The sequence below is a fragment of the Sceloporus occidentalis genome, unplaced genomic scaffold (genome assembly GCF_023333645.1).
Source record: "Sceloporus occidentalis isolate IW3139 unplaced genomic scaffold, rSceOcc1.0.p SCAF_4, whole genome shotgun sequence".
In the NCBI taxonomy this organism is placed as follows: Eukaryota; Metazoa; Chordata; class Lepidosauria; order Squamata; family Phrynosomatidae; genus Sceloporus; species Sceloporus occidentalis.
In genome coordinates, this window is record NW_028316984.1 from 15,799,138 (window position 1) to 15,823,241 (window position 24,104).

At 40.9% G+C, this 24,104-nt stretch overlaps 1 protein-coding gene across 2 annotated transcripts; it reads right to left on the reverse strand.

The window, feature by feature from the left end:
* Nucleotides 1-437: 437 nt before the first annotated feature.
* On the reverse strand, nt 438-20,715 carry ANKEF1 (ankyrin repeat and EF-hand domain containing 1). Of its 2 annotated transcripts, none has more exons than XM_089523227.1 (9): nt 20,370-20,715; nt 20,045-20,244; nt 18,079-18,228; nt 13,315-13,438; nt 10,881-11,706; nt 8,043-8,269; nt 7,235-7,470; nt 5,688-5,822; nt 438-1,175 (listed from the first exon to the last, which is right to left on the reverse strand). In XM_089523227.1, the coding sequence occupies exons 1-9, from the start codon at nt 20,713-20,715 to the stop codon at nt 1,014-1,016; spliced, it is 2,406 nt and encodes an 801-aa protein (XP_089379353.1). In that variant the 3' UTR covers nt 438-1,013. The 2 variants fall into 2 exon arrangements, with proteins under 2 accessions (XP_089379353.1, XP_089379352.1); XM_089523226.1 differs by having other exon boundaries at nt 5,688-5,831.
* Between the last annotated feature and the right edge of the window lie 3,389 nt (nt 20,716-24,104).

Here is a 24,104-nt window from a genome sequence, read left to right on the forward strand (position 1 = left end):
GATACAAGAGACAGCAGAACATGGGTGAATCAAAATCAGTTTTTCCTAGGTAGAGAAAGGTGGAAGCAAACCCAGAGGCAAATGTCACTCACCATGTCCAATAAGATCAATAACTAGATATGAAGAAATTTAGCATTAGCTAGAGCTCAGATGTTACTTTTTTGGGCCACAGCACCAAGAATTTCCACTCAGCATAGCTCTAGCTGCTAAAGAAACCAGGTGTGTAGTGTCCAAAATTTTTCCAAACTCTGATATTATTCACTCTCTTAAACAGCTCTGGATGCCTATTCATATAGAAATTAAAGAAGAACATTTTAGAATTATGTTTTACTTTGGGTTTATCTCCTCTCATTGATCAAGACTCTCTACCCTGCACCTAATAAAAAGATACAAGGACATAATCAACACTGAAGTGAAGAAGCCAACAACACTTTCCTTCATTGTGCTTGTAATTACATTTAAACCAAGTGCTTTCTCATTATACGCACCCTCATGGAAATAAGAAAATACCTCTGTGCCATTATTTGCACCAGGACATTTTCTCAAGGAAAAATTCTACAAACTTTCACAAATCCTGTGTACAGAGCTGCCCTAGATTTAAATATCAGCCACATAGCTCAGTGGAATGGATATTTATAGCACCAGGAAATAATTGGCTTCAAGTTTCTGTTGGAACAGTCTCTCTTTCCTGAAGCAACAACTATGTTTTAAAAGATCTATTAGAATGGGAGATGGTAACAATATGTCCACTTTCCACATAACAAGGGACCTAAACTGCAAACTTCATGCAACATAAGTTAACTTTCCTGCTAAAAGAAAAAACTATTTGTATCTGTTTCCAAATGTTAAGCAAGATGCTCCTATGATTAAGAGTGCCTTGTGCTGAAATTATGCAACTGGAGAATGAAGAAAACATTTATCACAATTAAGGTGAACATGATTATAGCTTCTCAAAGGCATTTCTCCTGAGACCAAGGTTCGTTCCTTCTTGAGTGTCTATGTAGAAACAGTGATTAATGCAAGGCGGCAGATCGTTCTAGTGCTCGGACTTTGTCCATAAAATTCCTCTTAAATGGCATCATGAAGTCCTCAAAATCCACCTCATATGTAAAACGTTGCCGACGTAATTCTCTCTTTCTAAGAAGGTCTTTGGTGGTTGCCTCTGGACTCCAAATCTGGGTGGGTGGGGAGAAAGAAAAGCAATTCACATTACTATTCAATATGATCTATTGAATGGGCAATAGTTATGTATATTTGTTAGAGAACTCAGGAAAAGGACACTCTTGAGCAAATGCAGAGCCTTGGGTTTTCAAAAATCAAAAACAACCTCACAACTGCTTTCACACATAAATGCAGTCCTGATTTCTTCCCATATGTCATTTCTTTTGCAAGAAAATTTAACTAGGAAAAGGTTTTTCAATTCTTCATTTTATTTATCTATCAGTATTTATATTCCACAACAAAAGATTAACCAAAGTGATGCATATTATATATATATATATATATATATATATATATATATAGAGAGAGAGAGAGAGAGAGAGACATAAAATATCCAATATCATATAGATATGGAACTGACAATACACTGAAAAACCTGGATGTAAAGAAACCTCTTTTGAATGCACCAAGAATGCAGCATGGTTGGTGAACACCTCAGTTCTGCCATGAGGTGTTCCATAGGGATGGGTGCAGCTACACTGAATGTCCTTCAAAGAGCTGTCAGAGAAGCACCTATAGGAATGCTTCCCCTAAAGTGAAAAGGTTGGACAGAACTGTGAAAGATGATGCATTCTCTCAAATAACCTGGTCCTAACTTGTTGAGAGCCTTGTGCAACACTAACAATAGCAACAGCAATATCAAGTACATTTCTATACCATTTATCAGTGCAGTTAAGGGGGGAAGGGAGTATAAATATTTATGTATATTTTATTCTGTAAATTTTTATGTTGTTCACCGCCCAGATTGGCTTTGCCACCGGGCGGTATAGAAATAATAATAATAATAATAATAATAATAATAATAATTACCTAAGCAGTTTAAAATGTGTAAACCAATTGCCCCCAACAAGCTAGGTACCCATTTCAGTGGCCTCGGAAGCATGCAAGGCTGAGTCAACCCTGAGCCTCTGGCTGGTATTGAACTCATCACCTTGTGGTTTGTGAATGAGTGGCTGCACTACAGGCATCAAACCACCACGATACCAGGGCTTTAAATACTTTAAACACAGCCCTGCAGCAAGAAGTAAGTGCATCTCCTTCAGCAAAGAAGTTACATCATAAGTGGGAAACTGTCAGGAGGTCTGGAGGTTTTACTAGCTTTCTGTAGAATATCAGAAGGCCATACCACATCACCCTCTTGAAATCTGAAAACACTATCCCCCATTTTTAAAAAAAGAAAACCCAATACTACATCCCCTAAAGGTTAAGGAGAATTTCATTCCTTTCTAGTCCTTCTTCCCTGGCTGCTTCAGGCACAGGAGAGAGCTTTATTCGACCAGGAGGAAGTAAACTGGAAGTGAATTTCTCATTTATTTCTTGACTAAATAAAAGTCTCTCTCTTGGCCTAAAGTAGCTTGTGTGAGGGTCAGTTTTAGTAAAAGGTTTTTTGGGGGAAAAATAAAAAGAAGGCAAAACACTGAGATCCTCAAAAACAGCTTGGTCAAGATAATGATGGGACCATTTGTAGCTTTGGGGCCAACTTCAAATACTCCATATAAGACCATGGGCTAAAACAAATGGGCCAGATGGTCTGCCTTCAGGCTGTGTTGGGGGCTTGGTGTTTAGATGACACATGTTCCAAATGCAGCCTGAAGCTTCACCAATGCTGACCCTACCAAGAAGAGCCGGCTTCAAAAGGAGCAAAAAAACAAAAAAACAAAAACAAAAATCAAACACTCCTTTTCAGAAGCCAGTTTAATTGGCGTCTCTCCTCTCGTGGCCTGTCTGGAGTCGGTAATGGGCTGGATGAGGGACAACAGACTCAGCCTGAATCCAGAGAAGACGGAAGTACTCGTGATAGGTTCCCCCGGTCCGGGGTTGGCGGTGGTTCCACCAGCCCTGAACGGAATCACGCTTTCCGTGAAGGACTCTGTACGCAGCCTGGGGGTGCTCCTTGACTCGTCGCTTCACCTTACATCTCAGGTGGATGCGACGGTCAGGAGCACCTGTTATCAGCTTCGGCTGATACGCCAGCTGCGTCCCTACCTCGACCGGGGAGACCTTGAAACGGTTGTACATGCCCTGGTAACCTCTCGTTTGGATTTCTGCAACGCGCTCTACATGGGGCAACCCTTGTACCATACCCGGAAGCTGCAACTTGTGCAGAATATGGCAGCCCGTCTGGTTACTGGCACTGCCAGGGCCAGTCATATAACACCAGTCCTTAAAGACTTACATTGGCTGCCTATTCGCTTCCGGGCGCAATACAAGGTGTTGGTTATTACCTATAAAGCCCTAAATGGCTTGGGCCCAGGGTATCTGGAGGACCGCCTCTCTCCGTACAATCCGCCCCGCACACTCAGATCATCAGGGCAGCTATTGTTAACCGTCCCAGAGGCGAAATATAGTTCTACCATCAGGAGGGCTTTCTCCATCTCAGCCCCCAACCTCTGGAACGCGCTGCCCTTCGAGCTCCGCTCAGCCACCTCCCTAGCCCAATTTAGGAAGGGGCTAAAGACCCACTTATTTGAACAAGCTTACCCCTGACCAGTTACTCTCCCCCCCTCCCCTTGTCAGCACTGTCTTGCCGGCATGGACATTTTGTTATTTTTATTAATCTGTTTTTAATGTTTTGTATGACTTGTTGTTATATTGTTCGGAATTGTTGTTCACCGCCCTGATTTTTAGAAGGGCGGTATACAAATAAAGTTTTTATTATATTATTATTATTTATTATTATAAAACACTGGTGAAGGACTGGACTGGGGTTGCAGGCATGTGGTTGCCATGGCTCTTGGGCAAGCAGTACTGGGATGCTCCCAATTTGCCCTTTGGGGGCAGTCTGTTTCACCCCTAAATTGCAATATCTCAGTCTCAAGGATACGGTGCATAGACCACTATGGCAAGATGGTTGCAGATGTTGTTACTACTAGTCAGTTAGAAGTAAGAAACCCTTCAAGATGGACATGAAGAATGTAGAATTCACAGAAGAAAACAACAATATAGATAAGGTAATCAAGGAAAAAGGAAAAACGATACATATCTAAGTATTATAAAATTCTAAAAGAAAAAGACAGTTAAACATGCAGTAGTTAGATGGGCGCAAGACATAGGAGAAAATATTCAATTAGAGAATTGGGAAACGTCTTGGGAAATGACAAATGTCACTTTATGTCATAACTATAAAGAGAATTATATAAAGATGTTGTACCGATGGTACCTGTCACCATCCAAATGAAATGTAATGTATAAAATGGGAAAGATAACTGTTGGAAGTGCCAACAATGCAAGATAGCAGAAACATTCTGGAAAATGATTCACAAAGTGATGACTGAGATACTGCACATAAAAATTACATTTACACCACAGTTCTTTCTTTTGAACATGACTTATGATATAGACAATAAGGATGGGAAAAAGTGTAATCGTACAGCACTGTATATGATCACAGTTTCAAGATTGCTATATGCAAAATACCAGAAGAAAAAAGAAATACCATCAACCGATGAATGGTTACTAAAAATAAAAGAGGGATATGGATATTTTGATGGGGATTATCTGGGGGAAATCCAAAAGGAAAATAAATGAAGAGTGGAAAAGCATTCATGAGTTCTGGAAAAGAAAAAGAGATACATAGAAACATGGTGTAATATATTTAAGGGGAAAAGTACTATGTTTAGAGGAAATCATAAATAAAAGAGAAATAAAAAAGAGAAGAAAAAGAGAAAGAAAAATGAGAGATTTGTTGTATCTTTTTCTTTTCCCTCATATTTTTGGCTAGAGTACTGAGCTATTGTAAATAGGAGATGGGATGATATAATAAGAGTTAGAAAAGCAATGAAGAACTGAATATATTAGAACACTTTTTTTTCCTTAGAGACTCTAGGGAAATCAGAAGGAGTATAGAAAATCATGGAAGTTTTATACTAGTCCATGGCATATCATTGAGTGATCACATAGCAGACCTCACTACCTTCTTCTCAGCCTTCATACTGCCAACCTATTATTCTCTTGCTAACTCTTGAGAACAAGGCTGGTAACCTTCTGTGCTTTCTGGAACTTCTGTCCCACAAGTTCCAGTCAGGCAGGCAGAAGTGGATGCATCAAGGGCAAAATGTCCAAGGAGATGGAAAAAACGAATGATACAATTTATTGTAAATATTGTAGAAGCATAGTCATTTCCTTATAATTGGAAAAATGAAAAAAAAAAATACTATGCCAACAACATTCTGTGCCATCTTGGTCTGGCTGCCATGGGAGAGATGACAACTTGTGGAAAGTTCTCATCACCATAAGCTGGAATAAATATAAAATTGCATTTCCAGAAGGAGGAATGCTGAGATGAGACTGCAAAAGGATACAGGGAATTCTGAAAACTAGATATTATAAACTGCAACACTTGGGACAATGGAGATTCCAGTAGGTTCACTTCAACAGAGGGTAGCCATCCTTGGAATTGGTAAACCAAGTTCCACAAAAGCAACAGCTTAATATAACAGTTTGTCATATTTCATAATCGTACTTACTCTCTGTGGCGTAAAAGTGATGTTGACTTTCCTTGTAGCTCCTCTGGTTATCAATGAATTCAGATGGACGACATTATCCCTGAGGGATTCTTTTTTCTCTTCAAAGAGAGATTTCTCTACGACTGGTTCAGGTAACTGTGGAGGCTTAAAAAGATGACATTTATCACTTGGATGTCTCATGCAATTGTCTTGAACAGATCTTTTGGCAACATACATGTCTAATTAAGAATCAAAATCACACAGATTCAATAAAGTATGTATGTAGAGATAAATACAATGCACGCTTTGCAAGTAAAAGGTCCCTGGGTCAATCCCTGGCATTTCTTAGTAGGACTGGGGAAGATCTCTCTCTGAAATTCTAGAGAGCTACAGCCAGTCAATACAGACAGTTGTGAGACAGATGGCCTGGTGTCAAGGAAGCTTTCCATCTCCTTGCTCCTAATGCTTTTTTTGCCCATTTATACATTGCTCCCTATTGTGATACCACTTCTTGCAAAAAAAACACAAAACCCTGACAAGCATATTTGCATCACTTTATTAATTTACACGATTTATTCTATGCTGCTTTGGGGAAGCACAGGATCATGTGGGGCCCCTGCTTAAACATAGGTAGCTGTGTTATACCGAATTGTGCTACCTGGAATCCTTTTTAATTGGAAATGTTTGCTACCCAGTTAGAGATCTGGGACAGACATTACAAATGTCCATCTATAAACCAGGGATTGAGAATATGTGTTGTCTTCTGATGTCGGGCTGAAGCCCTAGCCACCACACTCAATGCTGAATCATGATGGAAGTTGCAGTCCAGCAAGACCTAGAGGGAAAAAACTTCCCCATCCATTCCCAAAACTATATAAACACTTGCCCTAAGTGTATGTGTTGGGTGTTTTGTGGAGGAGGGGGTATATGAAGGTACCAGCCCTCTGGTGTACTGTCAATGAAAGAACCAGTGCGGGATGGTAGCTAGAGTGGGGCAAAGGGGATCTGAGAGATTTATATTCAAGTCCCCACTAAGCCATGAAATGTAACCTTGAGCCAGCCACTGTCTCTCACTCTAATCTACCTTACAGATTTGTTGAAAGGATAGAATGAAGAGAGAGCAATGTCCACTTACTTGAACTCACTGGAACAAAGCCAGGGAATAAAGGTAATTAATACATGAACAAAAAGAAGTGGTAGGACTGGCCTAGTGGACTATGCTTCTCCTGCAGTCATTCTGCCCTCATGGACCTGAAAGCAGCCACCCTCCATCAGCTGCCGTTACTAAGGAGATAGTGCTGCGGCCTCTAAAAGGCCCATTTAGGCTCCACTGTGGTTGCTGGGCGAGCAGAAAGGCACTCTTGCTTGCTTGCCCAATAGCCATGCCAATTCTTCCAAGTGTTCCACTCCATTGGGTGACACCCCCATCTGGGGTGTCACCTGGTGCTGTCCACATCCCCTGCACTCTCATCATGACACCACTGGGTAGCAATGCTGAAAGGTAGAGCAGATACATTTTGGCTAATGGGTATTTATGTCCAAGAGATTATAGAGCATTGTCACCATACCTCTTCTTTCATGGATTCTTTTGATGTAGGCTCTGCAGGCTTTGGTTTGGGAGGAGCTGGTGGAGGGGCAGGTGCAGGGATGGGTGCTGGTGCTGGTGCTTTAGGCTTGGCTTTTTTCCCTTTCTGCTTATCCCCCTTGCCTTCTGGTGGCTTTGGTAAGCGATCTAGTGTGTCTTGAATGAAGTGGACCAGCCGATTGTCAGCATAAGCCTTGGCAATTTCGAGGCTGTTTAGTCCTGTTTGCAGGAGAAAGTATATGGCTAAGTTCAGAATGTCACAATTTCTCTCTGTACTGCTTTTCCAGAACATAGCACCCTTGAGTAAAATATTGATTTATGCTCTAGTCACCTCTTCAATTGATTGCCACGAACACCTCTTTTGTGGTCTTCCTTACCTTTTTTTTTCCTCTGTCTGGAAGCATAGCATAAAATAGTTCACCTTTCTTACAGCTCATTTGATGAGTATGGAAAGGTTTTTTGGGAGTACCACAATACCCAGAATACTCTAGTTAGTATTGGAGATATAATACAAATTCTGGGAGAAGTAATTCTCAGCTTTGCTCAAAGCTCTGACTACAGTAGTAGTGCCCCAGGACCATTATTGTGGCTCCCAAGGGTCAGTTTTTAAAATTTACCACTTCAGAGCCCTTATTGCAAAATCAGGCAAATCCCCAAAGACTGGCATCTTCTTTAATAAGAATCACTAGGAGTTATTGGAAATGACATTCCTTTTCATCACTAGAGCTAATTTATAGATGCATATAACTTCGAAGAATAGTAACTCAAATAGTAGGAGTGGAAAGGCTTACCCTTTCTGTTTTGCATCTGCACTTTAGCACCAGAGTTGACCAAATACTGCACAGTGTCCAACCGGCAGCTCTCAATTCCTCTCATTAATGGGGTTCCATCATTGATTGAAACAGCATCCATTGTTGCCCCAGAATTAATAAGCAATTCAGCAATATCCTGCTGTCCAGCATGGCAAGCATGGTGGAGAGGAGTCCACATGAAATTATCGGTTGCGTTCACATTCGCCCTGAAGAGAAAGAACCAGTAGTACATGAAACATAACTGTTTTGTCCCCACATTTCGAATTAAAAAACAAAACAAACACAGGTTCTAAATACAGAGGTTAATTTGTGAGCTCTGGAAGAAAAGAGATTTGTTTCTAATAAATTTTCTTCATCTGTCAAAATACCATAAAAAGCCAGGCATTTCTTATCAACTGTGGATTATATTCATTGCAAAATGGTCAAACTGATGTTTTTTCTATCCATCTCTCAAAAGAATAAAACTTGGGGTCATTTAGAATGAATGTCAGTGGATTCAGAACAGAACAAAAAAGAAAGAAAGAAAGAAAGAAAGAATGTCTTTACATGCACTGTAATTAATTTATAAAATGTGGGATTGGCCACTAGCTTTCACAGCGGATTAGATTCATGTGGGGGGCACACTATTTTCCATGACAAGAAGCAACTGCAGCAAAAAGTTGCAGTGGAGAAAGTTTCTGTCATCCAGCCATACCTTCATCCACAGTACTCCATGCTTTTACCTCTCCACCCCAGTTTTTCATGTCCCCAACATTTCATGCCTGCTGAGCATACCCAAGCATTGCTAGGATGTTTTTGAGGTATCTGCCACACCACATTTAAGGGATTCCCTCCATATTTTCTCCTGTTGTACTTTTGAAAATCTTAGCTGCAATCATACAGCATCTTACTTGCTGGCACTTGCATCTGAAATTGGGTGGAATGTTTTTGCCAGACATTCATCAGCAATATAAAGACTGGTGGAATTATTAGTTGACAATCAGTTACACATTACTTAAATAACTGTGGTAGTAAGAAGTATATATATATACTAGTACTTAGCTTTTCATCCTCAGAGCATGCATTATGTGATATCATGGACTAGTGGTTTGAAAGTGAGCTTTTAAAAATCAAATGGCTTCTCTTGCTTTGTTATCTAAGCTTTGCCTATTGGTTTTATACAAATTTCTTTACTGAATCTCATTTCACTGTTATGAGAATTGACTACATATGATAAAAACATCATGGGACACATTCTTACATAACAGCAGGTAAGACTGACAACTGTCTTGGTTATGTAGTTTAGTTTTTCCTCAAACCACAGTTGTTGATACATACAACAGAGTTGCCTTCTGCCCCTCTTCCCATGGTTTAACTAGCAATGAAGGAAAACTAGAAATGAGGAAGAAGTACAAGCAAACAACTATATTCAAGTATAGTGGACAAGTTTCATTCTTATGATATATGATCATGGTGTATCTGCATTTAGCAACTGATGTTTGCTCAGAGGCTTGGGCATCCAGCAACAGTTCAGACTTTCAACACTATTACTCATCTTAACACACCTCCAAGCCAATATTCCTGTCTGGTGGCACCAGTATCATCCTGTGACCTTACACACATGGATGCTGGTTACTCTGCCCCTGCATATAAGTCTCTCAAGTGTGTCTCTCAAAGGACTTGTATTCCCTCACCTATCACTCATCACAAACATGTTTATTTTGAACATAAGAGTTGGCACTACCATCTAACCAAAGTGAAAACAATATAATAAAAATATCACCATGAAAATCTTGGTCTACAGGGCTCCATAAAGAATTTCAATCTCCTTATGTCTGAAAGTGGAGCCTGAGAATATAGAAAACTTTTAAAATGACTAGTTCGTTTATTTTAAAAAAATAACCACATATTAAGAAGTGTGCTTTCAATGAACACAAATGTCAAAAACATTTTCATTACTTTCCCGGTCTTTACTTTTGTCATTTATGATGGCATTATCACTTTCTTTTTCTTCAGGAGCTATGGGTAGTAAGTTTAACAACCTCTCTCTCTCTCTCCACCACAGATTCACATTGACAACAATAGACATTCAGGTGTTTTCTAAGCCAATACAATTATTACATGAGGAGATCAGCACACACTGCCTCCCTCCACCGGTGAAGAGGAAAGCCTCCTTAATCTATGGAATTCCAAGTGTTCTGAAATAATTATTTGCTGGGTACTGGGAGAAAGTTACACCTCTGGCATATCTCATCTAGTGTGCCCACTTGTATACAACATGCTATACCTTTTCTCTTGTGTATCCTTCCAATCACCATGTGAAATAGGTTAGGCTAAGATTCAGTGATTTACTTAAAGCCGTCCACTGAGCTTCATGCCTCTATCCACACTCTGATCCATAGCAATATCAGCAATGGCTTGCATAATATATGAAAACCATAAACCTCTTAAGTCCAGAGAGACACACACAATTTGAATAAACAGCAACATTTCCCCATTTTTTCAGGGAAACACATCTTGCAAGCCAGATGTGGATAGAAGATAGGCCTGAAATGATCTGGTTAATCTGAAGTGGAAAAACAAAGATTTCTGGTCCACAGTAGTTCAACAATGGTCACAACAACATGATTCTGAAATGACTTAGTGACAAAAAGCATGCCAGGACTGTAAGCTTTGTTCAATTCTGATACTGGGGCTTAAGCCATTAATTTCTCAGCATGTGTTCTTTTGTACATTGATCTGTTTGGTGGATCAAAAAATTATCTCATTAAAAACAAACTAGATACTGAACACCTGAAGTCTGCCTACTCTTGTTGTAAACTTCTAAAGTTAACCTACCCCTTTTCTAGAAGGAACTGCACTGCTTCCAGGTTGCCACCTGCACAGGCAGCCATCAAGGGAGTTTTATAGAAATGGTCTCTCACATCCACCGGCACACCTGACTCAAAGGCTTTTTTCAGGGATGAAAGGTCTCCATCTTTTGTGAGGTAGTTGATGTTGGAAAAGTTCTTCATCGGGTCATCAACGTACCACCAAGAATCATCTTGGATGGGATGTTCAGGAGGGTGATCGCGATTAAACCGGCTGCTGTCAGTAACATTCTGATATGTTTCAATCATGTATTCTGGTGGCCCGCCATCTGGCCGACGGGAGCGCGAGCTCTCTGGGATGACACAGATTGGCAGGGGGATAACAAATTTCCCCTTCTTGCCTTTTGCTTTTTTGCCCTTTTTCTTCTTGGGACCATAGGATGAAAGGAGGAAGGCCTTTTGCAAGTACCGCTTCCCTGTAAAAAATTCTTCAGTGTTAACACCACCACCACGGGCTTTCTCATGAGTCTGAGCAATCGTTGCTATATGCTCAGGATCCACAAATGGGCACATGTCCTCAAGGATGGACACAAAGTCTTCTTTACTTACAGTCCCATCACCTCGGTCTGCTTGCTCAAATGCCTCACGAAGATTTGCCTGATGTTCTACGGACCAGTCGTGCAGCCGAACTGCCCAGGGTGGGTTGGGGTTCTTCACTCCAGGCTTGGGTTTAGAAAATTTAGCAAAGCGACGCTCAATTTTACGGATCTCCTTTACTGCTCCTTTGAAACCACCATCTTTAGCAACCTGCCTTGGTGTTTTCTTCTCAAGGTTCCTCCACATAGGATCACAACCTAATAGGCAGAAGCAGAGATTTCATTGCAGAGAAGGGACAGTTTACAAATGGTACACAAGGCTTTCCAAGTTTAGAGATTGGGGGACGGGGATGGGGCCAGCTAAGATGCTACACAAGTAGCTGTCCAAGGTGCTGATTTTTGCCTTCTGCATAGACTCAAAACCCTGGATAACTCTTTTAACGTTCAGAGAAACCCCCATAGTGGATTTATTTCTCACTAACATCAGAGTTCCAGCTGCCATTCTTTACCTGGAAGCACCTCAAAATCAGCTGCTGCCAGAAATCACTGTGATAAGGAAGCAGCAGCTGCCTCCTGCCCAAATGAGGGAGCAAGGAGAAGACCTTAAGGCAGACTGTAAGGTACAGTTAGTAAAATAGGAACATTTGAGTGGTGAAGGACACCAACAGTGAGCTAATGCAAACTCTACCATGTACAGCAATCCACAGACAAAGCATCTCTGAGAGGTGGCTATCCAACCCCCAACAAAGGAGAGCTACAACCCTGAAAGGCAATCTATTGCAGTTGAACAGCTCTTACTGGCAGGAAGTGCTTCTTAATTTAGGTGATTATACACAATGTATGGATTCTAGATTTTGTGGCAGGAGACCAGGGACCTTTTGGCTCTCCAGTCACTTATGCTTATGCTGCTGCTGTTGTTATATTCATTTATATCCCTTTTTCCCAAATAAAGGAACTCAAGGTGTCTTACAGCTTATTAAAAACAGCAGAGATTAAAAGTTATGCAAAAACAGTAGTAATTTTTTTTACACAAGTTATTTTTTTTAAAAAAACAAACAATTAAACTATCCCTAGAGTTGAAACTATTTAAAATCCAAAGCAACACAGCACACCATTAAAGGCCCATCACAGCCAATTTCTAAAAGCCTAATGGAATGTTTTTATTTACCAGCAGAAGGAGAGCAAGGAGGGAAACATCCTAGCCTTCCTTGAGAGGGAGTTCTAAAATCTGGAGCAGCCATGGAGAAGCCCTTCTCCTCTGTTCCTTCCGAATGAGTCTGAGAATGTAGTAGAATAGTGAGAAGGATCTCCCCTGAAGATCTTAGAGCTGTAACAGGCTTCTTTAGGAAGATATGGTGCTTCTGATTGCTCCTATTATATGTCACCATTAAGAAGACTAGCTAAATCTGATGGGAACATGAGCTGAAGATACTTGGAAGGGACAGGCTTGATTCACCTTGAGATAAAAAAAACAACAACAACTGGGGGGTGTGTGTGCAGAAGGAGGCAACACTGGGATCTGGCTGGTTTTGTTCAGACTAAATGTGTTTTGTTTAAACTGAACAAACACCTCCTTTTCATATGTTGAAACCATGGGAAACACATGAGGGATTCTGGGCCTCTTCACTGACAACACACATGCCAGCCATGCATGGAACACTTTATGGCTCTCTCACAAATGCTCTGAATTCATGAAGGAGCATCATGTCAAGGTCCTTTACATCTACGTATACAGATATCTGGCATCTTGCAGATCAAAAGATAGCTCCCTTTACTTTGCGTGAAATGATTTCTTGTTCAGGTAACTGAAACCAAGCACCAACTCACAGAAGGAAAAGCATTTAATTTACAAAACCTCTCATTTACCTCTTTGACCTATAAACCGGCAACACTCTGTAAACCCTCCAGCAGCCGCATAGTGAAGGGGTGTGTTTCCATTCATGGCAATCAAGCCCACATCTCCATTATGAGCAGAAATAATCTTTAGGATCTAAGGAAGCAAAGTCAGCAGCATTAGAAATGTAAACCTCTGCATGTTCACACTGCACACCCATACTTCAAATAGTTTTTTTTAAAATAATACTTTTTTTCTACACAGTAAAAGTGTAGCCTATTCATATGATTTTAATACTTTAAAAGCCCAGTATAGTGGACACCAGAGAAATGAAAACTCATACCTGGATATGCAATGGCAAGAGAGCAAGAATTCTACACTGACGTATCATCCCTTGTCAACGTCTTCAACTTACTGCCCTCCAGATTTGCTGGACTGCTCCTCCCATCATTTTAGACAGCATGCTGGGCATTGTGACCCAGCAAGTAGTCTTAAATAGTACAGATTTAAAAGAACATTTTTAACACCTGAAGACATTTTCTTCATCCCATCTGGGGTAGAAATTGTGCAGTTCTGTTGCAAATGCTGAGAAATGCTAGGAGCTGTAGTTCAATAACATCTGAAGGTCCCCATGATTCCTTCCCCTGATTTACATTTAATGTGTCCTTGTGCAGATATGCATTTTTTACTATGTGTGAATTTCCCAGATCAGGATAACATTTTAGGGAGAACTTTCACCTAGTGAAAATTCTCTTTCTCTCTCACACACAAAATCATGGGATAGAAATTGATATGGCAATGGCAAGGAACAGAGTGATTTGTGTCAAAAACTCAGATGCAAAACCTAAAACTCCTCCACTATCACTGCAATCCCAGTCCATACTGGGGAGCTAATGGCTGTACTTTTAAAAGCATATGCACATAAAGACAAATTAAATGTGACATATAATTTGACCCTAAGGGATTAATCTGACTCCTTCCACAGTTATTGTTCAGTGTCAAATTGTCATTTGAAGTGACACTGTCAGTGCTTTTCCAAATGTCAAGAACCTTGATTTTCCCCCACATTATCTGTATAAGAACATTTTTGAAGATGAGAAAGCAAAGTAGAGAAACCCGATGTTGATCCAAGAAGGGATCACAGACGGTTAACTTGTTTTTTTAAACTGAATCAATTCTTTCTTCCTCCTCTCCTCTTCAGTCCCCCACTCCACAGTCTTGAATTTGTTCAACCTAACTGAAATCTTTCTCTCTTTTTGTTTCACTTCCTCTACAGCCACCACTAAAATGCAACTATACCAAGGTTTTGTGGGATGTATATATCTATGCAAATTTAAGTAATTCTCCGTCAGGATACAAAGCTCAAGATCCTGTTTGTGGTTCTCTTTCAATCCACTTTTAACCTCACAATAACTCTGAGACTGCTGCCACACTGCAGAATTAGTGCAGCTTGCCACCACTTTAACTGTCATGGCTCCATCCTATGATAGTTTCCTGTGGCACCAGAGCTCTCTGACAGCAAGGCTACACAGATCACAAAATGACAATTCTCAGAATTTTATCACATTGAGCTATGGCAGTTAAAGCAGTGTCAAACTGCATTAATTCTGCAGTGTAAATGCAGCCTGTGAGGTAGATCAGATGGAGAAAGAGAGCAGCAGGCCCAAAATCACCTGGAGAGTTTCATGACTCAGTAAAGAAATAAATTCCATGCTTTCCTTCATTTTGGGCCAAACTACCTGTCATGTCAAACATGCCTTTCATCATTTTATAATTTTTTCCCTGTTTGATTCTTAACACGTTTGCCCGATGAAGAAGCCAGGGGAGCTTCAGAAGTTTGCATCATGTATTTGTACATTTTGGTTGGTTTATTAAAGGCGTCACTGTTGGATTTTGGATGTTATTGTATTTTGCTGTATGGCCAACACAGCTACCCCTGAATATGTCTTATAACAGTGTGCTTAAGGTACCCACTTTTATTCTGAAGGAAAAGGTGGGACAGTACTTGTTTCCTGCAGCAAATGTGCCTGGCTGCTATTTGTCCCCAGGGAGCTATTTGCAATAAAGAAGACCTCTGGGAATGAAAAGCAACAGTCTGGAATTGGGTTGGAAGGGAGAGAGGCAGGAGGAAACTTGTGCAGGCTCCCAGTTTATATCAAAAATGTACTCTGAGTTGGGTTTCCAGCTTAAATTCCCCTGTTTTTCCCCACAATTACAGAAATACGACCACAATTCAGTGGGATCTACTGTCACCTCCAAGTTTTCATAAGCCACAACTACTCATGATGTAAAACAGACAAGTTCATAATGTGATCTCTTTCCATAATTACATGGTACAAGGGAAAGGAAAAGGAGAGTTGCCATTTTTTACAGCGATGCCACCATGTTCATCATCTTGTCTAGATTGTCCCTTCAATCAAACTCTAAGGTAGTGTGGAATGTGTTGCAAGACCCCAGCTCCTACCACGTCTAACTGCTGGTTTTGCTAGCTAGGGCTGATGGGAATGAAAGTCCACAAACCATGAGGAGGGCTGCAGGTTGCCCATCTTCATGCATGCATCTTCTCAAAAGGGAGAGACTGAAGGCACAATTTCAAACTGTTCCAACAAGGAGAAAAAATGGGGGTGTCTCAAGAAACCAAGATGGACAATTAAAGAACTTTCAATGAAGCTAGGTTTTAAACAGGAGATGTATAAGAAATGGAAAAAGGGGGAAGTCACCAAAGAGCAATTCAAACAAATAGCTAGCACATTTAGTGGTAAAGTCAGAAAAGCTAAAGCACAGAATGAGCTCAGGCTTGCTAGAGAGGCTATAAACAATTAAAAGGGCTTTTTGAGTATGTCTGTAGCAAAAGGAAGAAGAAGGAAACAGTAGGTACACTGCATGGAGAAGATGGCAAAATGCTAAGAGGGGACAGAGAAAAGGCAGAACTACCTAACACCTTCTTTGCCTCAGTCTTCTTAGAAAAGGCAAAGGGTGGTCAATCTGAGGAAAATGGAGCAGAGGACACAACCGGGGAAATGCAGCACAAAATAAGTAAATAAATAGTGCAGGAATACCTGGTTAATTAAATGAATTTAAGTCTCTGGGACCAGATGAACTACATCCATTAGAAGAATTAGCAAATATAATCTCAGAGGCAAAAATCTTTGAGAACTCCTGCAGAACAGAAGTCCCAACAGACTGGGATAGGGCAAACCCTATCTTCAAAATAGGAAAAAAGAGGATCCCAACAATTATCACCCAATTTGTCTGACATCAATACCAGGAAAAATGCTAGAGCAGATCATTAAACAGAGAGTCTGTGAACATTTAGAAAGGAATGCCATGATCACAAAAAGTCAACATGGGTTTCTGAGAAATAAGTCATGTCAGATTAATCTGATGTCTTTTTTGGATAAAATTACCAGCTTGGTAGATGACGGGAATGCTGTGGCTATTGCATATCACGATTTCAATAAGGCCTTTGATAAGGTTCCCCATGACAAACAAGCTAGTAGAATGTGGGCTAGACAAGGCAACTGTTACATGAATTTGTAAATGGTTGGCTGGCCAAACTCAAAATGTGCTCAGCAATGACTCCTCTTCATCCTGGAGAGAAGTGACTAGCAAGGCATCCCAGGATTCTGTCAGTGATATTCAACATCTTTATCAATGACTTCAAAGAAAGTATAGAGGGAATGCTTATCAAATTTACAGATGACACCAAATTAAGAGGGGTAGCTAATACCCCAGAGCAGAGGATCAAAATTCAAAATGACCTTAATAGATTAGAAAGCTTGCCCAAAGCTGAATTTCAACAGGGAGAAATGTAAGGTACTGTACTTAGGCAGAAAAATAAAATGCATAGATATAGAATGGGGGACAAAAATACATGTGAAAGGGATCTAGGAGTCCTAGTAGGCCATAAGTTGAAAATGAGTCAACAGTATGATGTGGCAGCCAAAAAGACCAAGGCAATTCTAGGCTGCATCAATAGAAATATAATGTGTAGATCAAGGGAAGCAATAATGCCACACTATTCTGCTCTGGTCAAGCCGCACCTGGAGTACTATGTCCAGTTCTGGCCACCACAGTTAAAAAAGGATATTAACAATCTAGAGTGTGTCCAGAGGAGGGCCACCAAAGTGGTAAAGAGTCTGGAAACCATGCCCTATCTGGGTAGACTTAGGAAGCTGGGTATGTTTAGCCTGGAGAAGAGATGGTTAAGAGGTGACATGATAGCCCTGTTTACATATTTGTCATACTGAGGCTGGACCAAGCTTGTTTTCTGCTGCTCCAGAGAACAGGACATGGAGCAATGGATGCAAGCTACAGGAAAAGAGATTCCACTTCAACATTAGGAGGAACCTTCTGACACTAAGAACTGTTTGACAGTGAACACACGCCCCTTGAGAATGGTGGAGTTTCCTTCTTTGGAAGTCTTTAAATGGAGGCTGGATGACCATCTATTGCGAGTGCTTTGATTACGAGTTCCTGCATAGCAGGCGGTTGGACTGGATGGCCCTTGTGGTTTCTTCCAATGCTATCATTCTATGATTCTATGAAGTGATATAAATTTCCCTCCAGTTCATGGCACACCACCAACATGTACTTTTCTTCTGTAATATATCCTCCCTTCTTGGAGGAACCAGGAAAATGAATAAGTAGGAAGATTCATTCCCCAAACATTTTTTAAAAGTGAGTTTTCTGTAAACCCCCCCCCCCCTCCTCTAGCAAAGGTTGATTATTAGTAATTGCCCAAGAGAGTTTCTTGGCTGGGTACCTTTGCTTCTGACACCACCAACAAAGAATACCTCAAAAAACCCTCCTTTGGCAGCAAAATGGGCAGCGTGGTGTCTTTCATTATCAAAAACATTAACTTCTCCACCTCTCTCAAGGATACCACGAACAATCTCCACAACTCCTTCTCTCGAGGCTTCCATCAATGCAGTGCGACCAGTTGCCTGTAAATCAGATAGAGTCTGTTAAATTGACTTCATGTTGTTTATTACATTTATATGGTATCTTCCCCCATTTTTATCTTCACATCAAAGAACTCAGGCTGAAAGGTAGTGACTGACCCAGGATCACCCAGTCAGTTTTGCAGATTTCTTATGATTTCAAACTGAATCTCATAGTCTGGCATATTAACTACTATTCCATGATCGCTTGTTGGATCTCATGGATATCTAGATATCTTTATATACTATACTGCACAGAGAGAAAGAGAGCGAGAGCAAGCGAGAGACGGAGAGATGCTGTTAACTGTCATCAAGATGGCTTTGACTTATGTTGACCTTATGAATGACAGGCCTCTGAGACAGTCTGCTATTAAGCGCGTCCTCAAGTCTTGCAAAATCAGGACTGCGGCTTCCATAACTGTGTCAATCCAATAAAATTGTAGTTTTCTATTAAATAACTAAAGGCATTTGTAGAATTTCATAGTGTTCCGGAAAAGTTCCTAGCCGTTTTCTCCCTTGCCCTATAAAAACTGGTTATTTGTTCATTTGGAGGCAATATTTTCCAGATACAATGCAGAAGAAAGTATATGCTCCCCCTGTGACACTTTCTCCAGCCTGCATTATATGTATGCCTGAGTATCTTGGTAAGCTCCACCTCATAATTTGTCTTTTTCTGAATCAGAATATCACCTATGGTTTTAGATGTCTTCCATGCATTGTTTTAGGAATCGTGCTACTAAGAATTGTTGGGTTGCTGGTTTTCACACAGGAGAATTCATGACCATTACGCCATCCAGATCACTATGTGCAATGTACACTCTGCTCCATGTGATGGATGGCTTGAAGTGTTCTTGATGACATATTAATATGACTGTCAATCTGTCAATGAGAGTGTGACCTAATGTAAAAAGCACTATTTCTTTGTTTTGATGTGTCCTTACCAGGCAAGAAGAGACATCTCTTTTGCCACCTATGGTTTTTTTTTAGAATGCTAGTTATTTTTTTAAAAAAAGATAATCTGGTTCCTAGTGCAATTAGGAAACTTTACTAGTCAATTCATTTTTTAAATAATGAATGAAATGAACTGGGTGACTTGTTTACTCACTAATCATTATGGCTATACTTTCAGCACCCTAATACCCACCCCCCTCTTCAAACAGTAAGCATGTTCTTACTGGATTCAGTATGCAAAGGGATCTTGTAGCACCTTTGAGACTAACTGTATTTAAGAAGTTGTCTTATAAACTTTCATAGATATAGGACTACTTCCTCAGATAAATGGAATGAAATATTGGCCCAGTAGTTCACTAATGCATCTGAGGAGGTAGACTGACTGGGAAAACAGATCAACAAGAAATGCCGGCTTCAGGTAGCGTGGAGGCATGGGGTACGCATTGCACATGCCCTGACACTGCCCCCAAGCCAGCGTCATGCTGCCCCACTGACCATACAGCAGGTGACCTCACACTATTTCTGTGGCATAGCATTTACACGTGACATGCTGCACCACACTGCACTACACCACAGAAACATAGAAGAGCTGTGCTGTGTCGGAAAGGGCACATTTTTTCCACCCCAAAAAGGGGCAGCATTTTGCCACTCCTTTTGGGGCATAAAAACGCTAGATTGGGGCTGCAGCTTGCAGTTGCTGCAGCCCCAATGCTCAAAGGGGCAGCACAAAACTGGCCTTTCAGGGTGGTCTGTTTTGCCACTAAGTCTACAAAAGCTTATGCAACAACTTCATTCACACAGTTAGTCTCAAAGATGCTACCATATTCCTTTGTGTACTGATATTCCAAAATAACACTTGTATACTTACTGGATTAGTTGCATTAGGGTTTGCTCCTCTTTCCAAAAATTGCATACATATCTCTTTTATTTCGTGTGCTTGTTCACAGGCTTGTACAAAAACAGGCTTCCCTTCAAAAGTACAGTTGTTAACATCTGCTCCAAATTCTAAGGCCATCTGAACACACCGGTAATGTCGTTTGGTAGGCAGAATGCAGTAGAACAAGACACCTGTTGAGGAATAGGGACGGAACAGTTTAATAAGGAGAGCTAGAAAGGACTGAGTAGTAAAAGCAAACTTTCCTAGACTACAGCTTCAACTCTCCCAATCCAAATATGGGGGTTCCTTTTTTTACCTTTTCCTTCTGCATCAACTATCGTCATGTCTGCCTCTGCCTGGACTAACACATCCAAGGCCAAGTCATGGCCAAGCTCAGCAGCTTTCATCACTGGGGTGCGCCCCATTCGATCCTGGACATCTGGGTGGGCACCAATCTCTAAGAGAAAGTTACACATATCAATGTCATTTGCAACACAGGCCAAGTGAAGGGCACTGTCTCCATTGATGGGCTCTGTGAAATTAATGAGCTCAGGATATCCAAGTTTGGTGAGCTTCTCAATCTGCTTCTTGTCCTTTTGACGAACACATTGGAGAACTTTATAGATCTGTAGGTTCTCAAGTCTCTTGTCAGCCAAAGACATTCTTAGTCAACTGAAGAAAGACTCTCCTCACAGAGATGGATTCTGGACAGAAAAGGTGGAAAGAGTAAACAGTCAGGTCTCCCTCACAATGGCAATCAAAAAACCTCTAGAGCTGTAGTTGTTCTGTCTATGGCCTAGACCAGTAGTTCTCAACCTTCCTAATGCCATGATCCTTTAATATAGTTCCTCATGTTGTGGTGACCCCCCAACATAAAATTATTTTCGTTGCTACTTCATAACTGTAATTTTGCTGTGTTTTCCGATGGTCTTAGGCAACCCTTGTGAAAGGGTCGTTCGACCCCCAAAGGGGTAGCGACCCACAGGTTGAGAACCGCTAGCCTAGACACTAAGCCAGGGATGGGGAACCCCCAACCTCAGGGTTGGTTGCAGCCCAGATGGGTTCACTATCTGCTTTGCAGGCTTCGTCTTCTCTTATCTCCAATCAACATTAAAGATAAGTGGCCATTTAAAGTCCAGAAACCTGCTGCATAGAATTGAACTCTAGTTTCCAACCAAGAAACTGCTGCAGGGGACTGAGCTCTGGTTATATTCTAAACCTTTTGGTTTGTTCCCATATTTCCTTTCCATAATATTTACAAAACATGATAGCAACAGTATTGCTTGCTGTATACAAACACTAGTTCTGTGAATAAACCAAGAGGGGTAAGGAACCTCAATGTCTAGATGCTGGCCTAACATCTCCATCCCTCATATGACATATTAGGATGCCAATGCACACAGGGGGAAACAGAATGGCACCAAGGCAAGTCAGGTCCCTGGGATTGCCACTGTATCATACGCACAGCTGAAAATACATAACACAGTCACTAGTACTAACAACACCAGTGTGATATAGGAACAGCACAGTGCTGCCAGAAACTAATTGCTCCCCGTTGGGCCTGCAACAGATACATGGATGAGAGAAGACAGAAGCAGAATGCTTACATTGCTAAAACTGCCCAGTAGACAAATGGCTTTTTATTCAAGCAGGCTTCTGGCAAATAAATGGCTGCTGATGAATGGGATTTTAATGGGAGTTCCTATACATCCCCGCAGCTATGCTTTTAAACGTTTTTTAATTGAGTCAGTATTTTAATATTATAGTTCAGCATGGCTTTAATTCTATTTGCTTTTTCAGTCATGTTGTGAATCACCTTGAGTCCAAGTGCAGGGGCAAAAGTAAGCTATTAAATAAATAAATGAATGAAATGAAATGAAATGAACACTTCCTAGAACATGAGCCCCTGGCCAGTAATAAGGAGCAGGGATGGTTCTGTCATTATGCAGAGAGCGACACCAGATAGCGGTTGAGGAACAGAGGTGCATCTGAGGCCATGCCATATCACCCCAAGTTAGAGGGTTGCCCTGAGGATGTTGTCCTCTTCAATTTGTTTAGAGATTTAGTTCAGTCACTTTCTCCATGTGTAACTGGGGGAATGTCATCTTTGCTTCAGGTGACAGCATGTCTCAGGCCAGGTTGGCTAGGGAGCATGCATGCTTCCCCAGCATTGAACAAGGACTGTACAAATGGTGAAGGCCCCAGATCTCATTGAGAAAATACAGCCAGCCTAGCAGGGTAGAGAAGGGACCTATCTCAGTATTTCAAATATATTCCACAATAAAATCCCTCTCAAGTACTGTGAGGACTAAGGAGAAAGATGTGAAAACACAGAAAATAGTACTGGTAATTGTATAGCACTGCAGTTGCAGTTAGCCTGCTACCTTAGCTAGAAAGGCCAATGGTAAAGAATGCTGGGAGCTTCAGTTCAAGAAAATCGAGAAGTCTACAAAATTTTCATCTGATATAGACAGAGAAAAGAAAAGATGGAGCAGGAGCCAGCATTGCTATTTGGAGACATCTATGAACATGGGATGTCTAGAGTTTGTACATCAGGAAAGGGCAGGTGAGGGAAATAGATATTTGAGAAGGTCTAGTTTTTTGCTCTTCAACTTCAGAAGTTACCAGGCAAGATACTTGTTTGAACTACAAGTTCCAGAATCCCCCAGCCAATATAGCCAACCTATCTCAAATGCAGCTGCACCACAGATTTCTTTCACCCATTTGTACCAGGAGGGGACAGTCTTACAAAGTCACATTTTGTTGCAGGATTTACAAAAACAAAACATAACCAATCCCAAACCCTAGATTTATGACACAGGCATTCTTTGTCAATGTTGTCACTTACATAATTGCAAACAATGACTGGCATCTGTTTGTGAATTACAACAGTGTATGTCCAATGTACACTACTGCAAATCGTTTTTTTGTTTTTTTCATTGCTTTACTAACCACACAACAACCAAAATCTACCCCAATGCATCTTTGAAGCAATGCAGATCCTCCACCCCAGAGCCTTTTCTGTTTTGTTGGAGAGCAGAGAATCCATGAAGACGCATCCAACTATTTTGCTGCAGTTGAACACACTAAAAGGCTGCCATCTGCAGGGACCTCTTGAGGAGCCCTGGAGGTCCATGTGACTGCCTCTTGCAGATTTGGTTACAGGAAAATAGCTGGACACATCTCTGCAAAAAACAAAACAAAAAACAAACCTGTCTTCTAACAACACAGAAATGTCTGTGTTGGAAGGGTTGCATCACTTAAAAAGATGGTTGGGAGGGGTATGCAGCAATGTTCCAGATGTACATCTCTTGATGCAAAATTTGAACCAAATTCCAATCACTTTGATATGTGCTTTTTCCCTACAGTTGAAAACGAGATGCGGAAAAGAAGTCCAAAAACTACTTTTTGCTATTAGGGGACCCTTTCCTTTTTGCTGTTTCTGTCAACGTAATGCTTTCAGACAAAAAAAGGAAAAAAGTGTGTGTGTGTGTGTGTGTGTGTGTGTGTGAGAGAGAGAGAGAGGGGGGGGGGTCCCTTACCACTTTTTTGGAGAACCAAGATACAGCAAAGCAGACACACACTCTGGTGGCCAGCAGGTTGGCCTCATTGTTGGGGAACTAATCCCTTTTTGCAGGGACATTGGAATTCCCTGGGGTCAGGAAATAAATACTTCACTATAGAAGATATGCACATTTTATTTCTTTTATGATTTTGTATGACTTTTATTTCACTTTCTATTTTTCTGGCTCTGGGTTTTTTGAGTGGAACACAATTCTAAACAGGTCAACACCCTTTTGCAGAAAGGGAACCGTGATAGCTGACAATCCACTGGAGGTGTCTTTGGAACCTATTGTCTTTGGAGTCAGAAAATACACCACAGCTCACACAATGTGAGTTTCTAGTGAAACAGAGTTAAAAAAGAAATGGCAATGTGGCAGGTCTGTAGCCACAGGGGGTGGGTGAAATGAGAAAATTGTCTCTTCTGAATAAGGGTTCTCCCCCCTCCCCTCAAAGTTTTCCTCCAATTTCCATGTTTCTAGCATTGTAG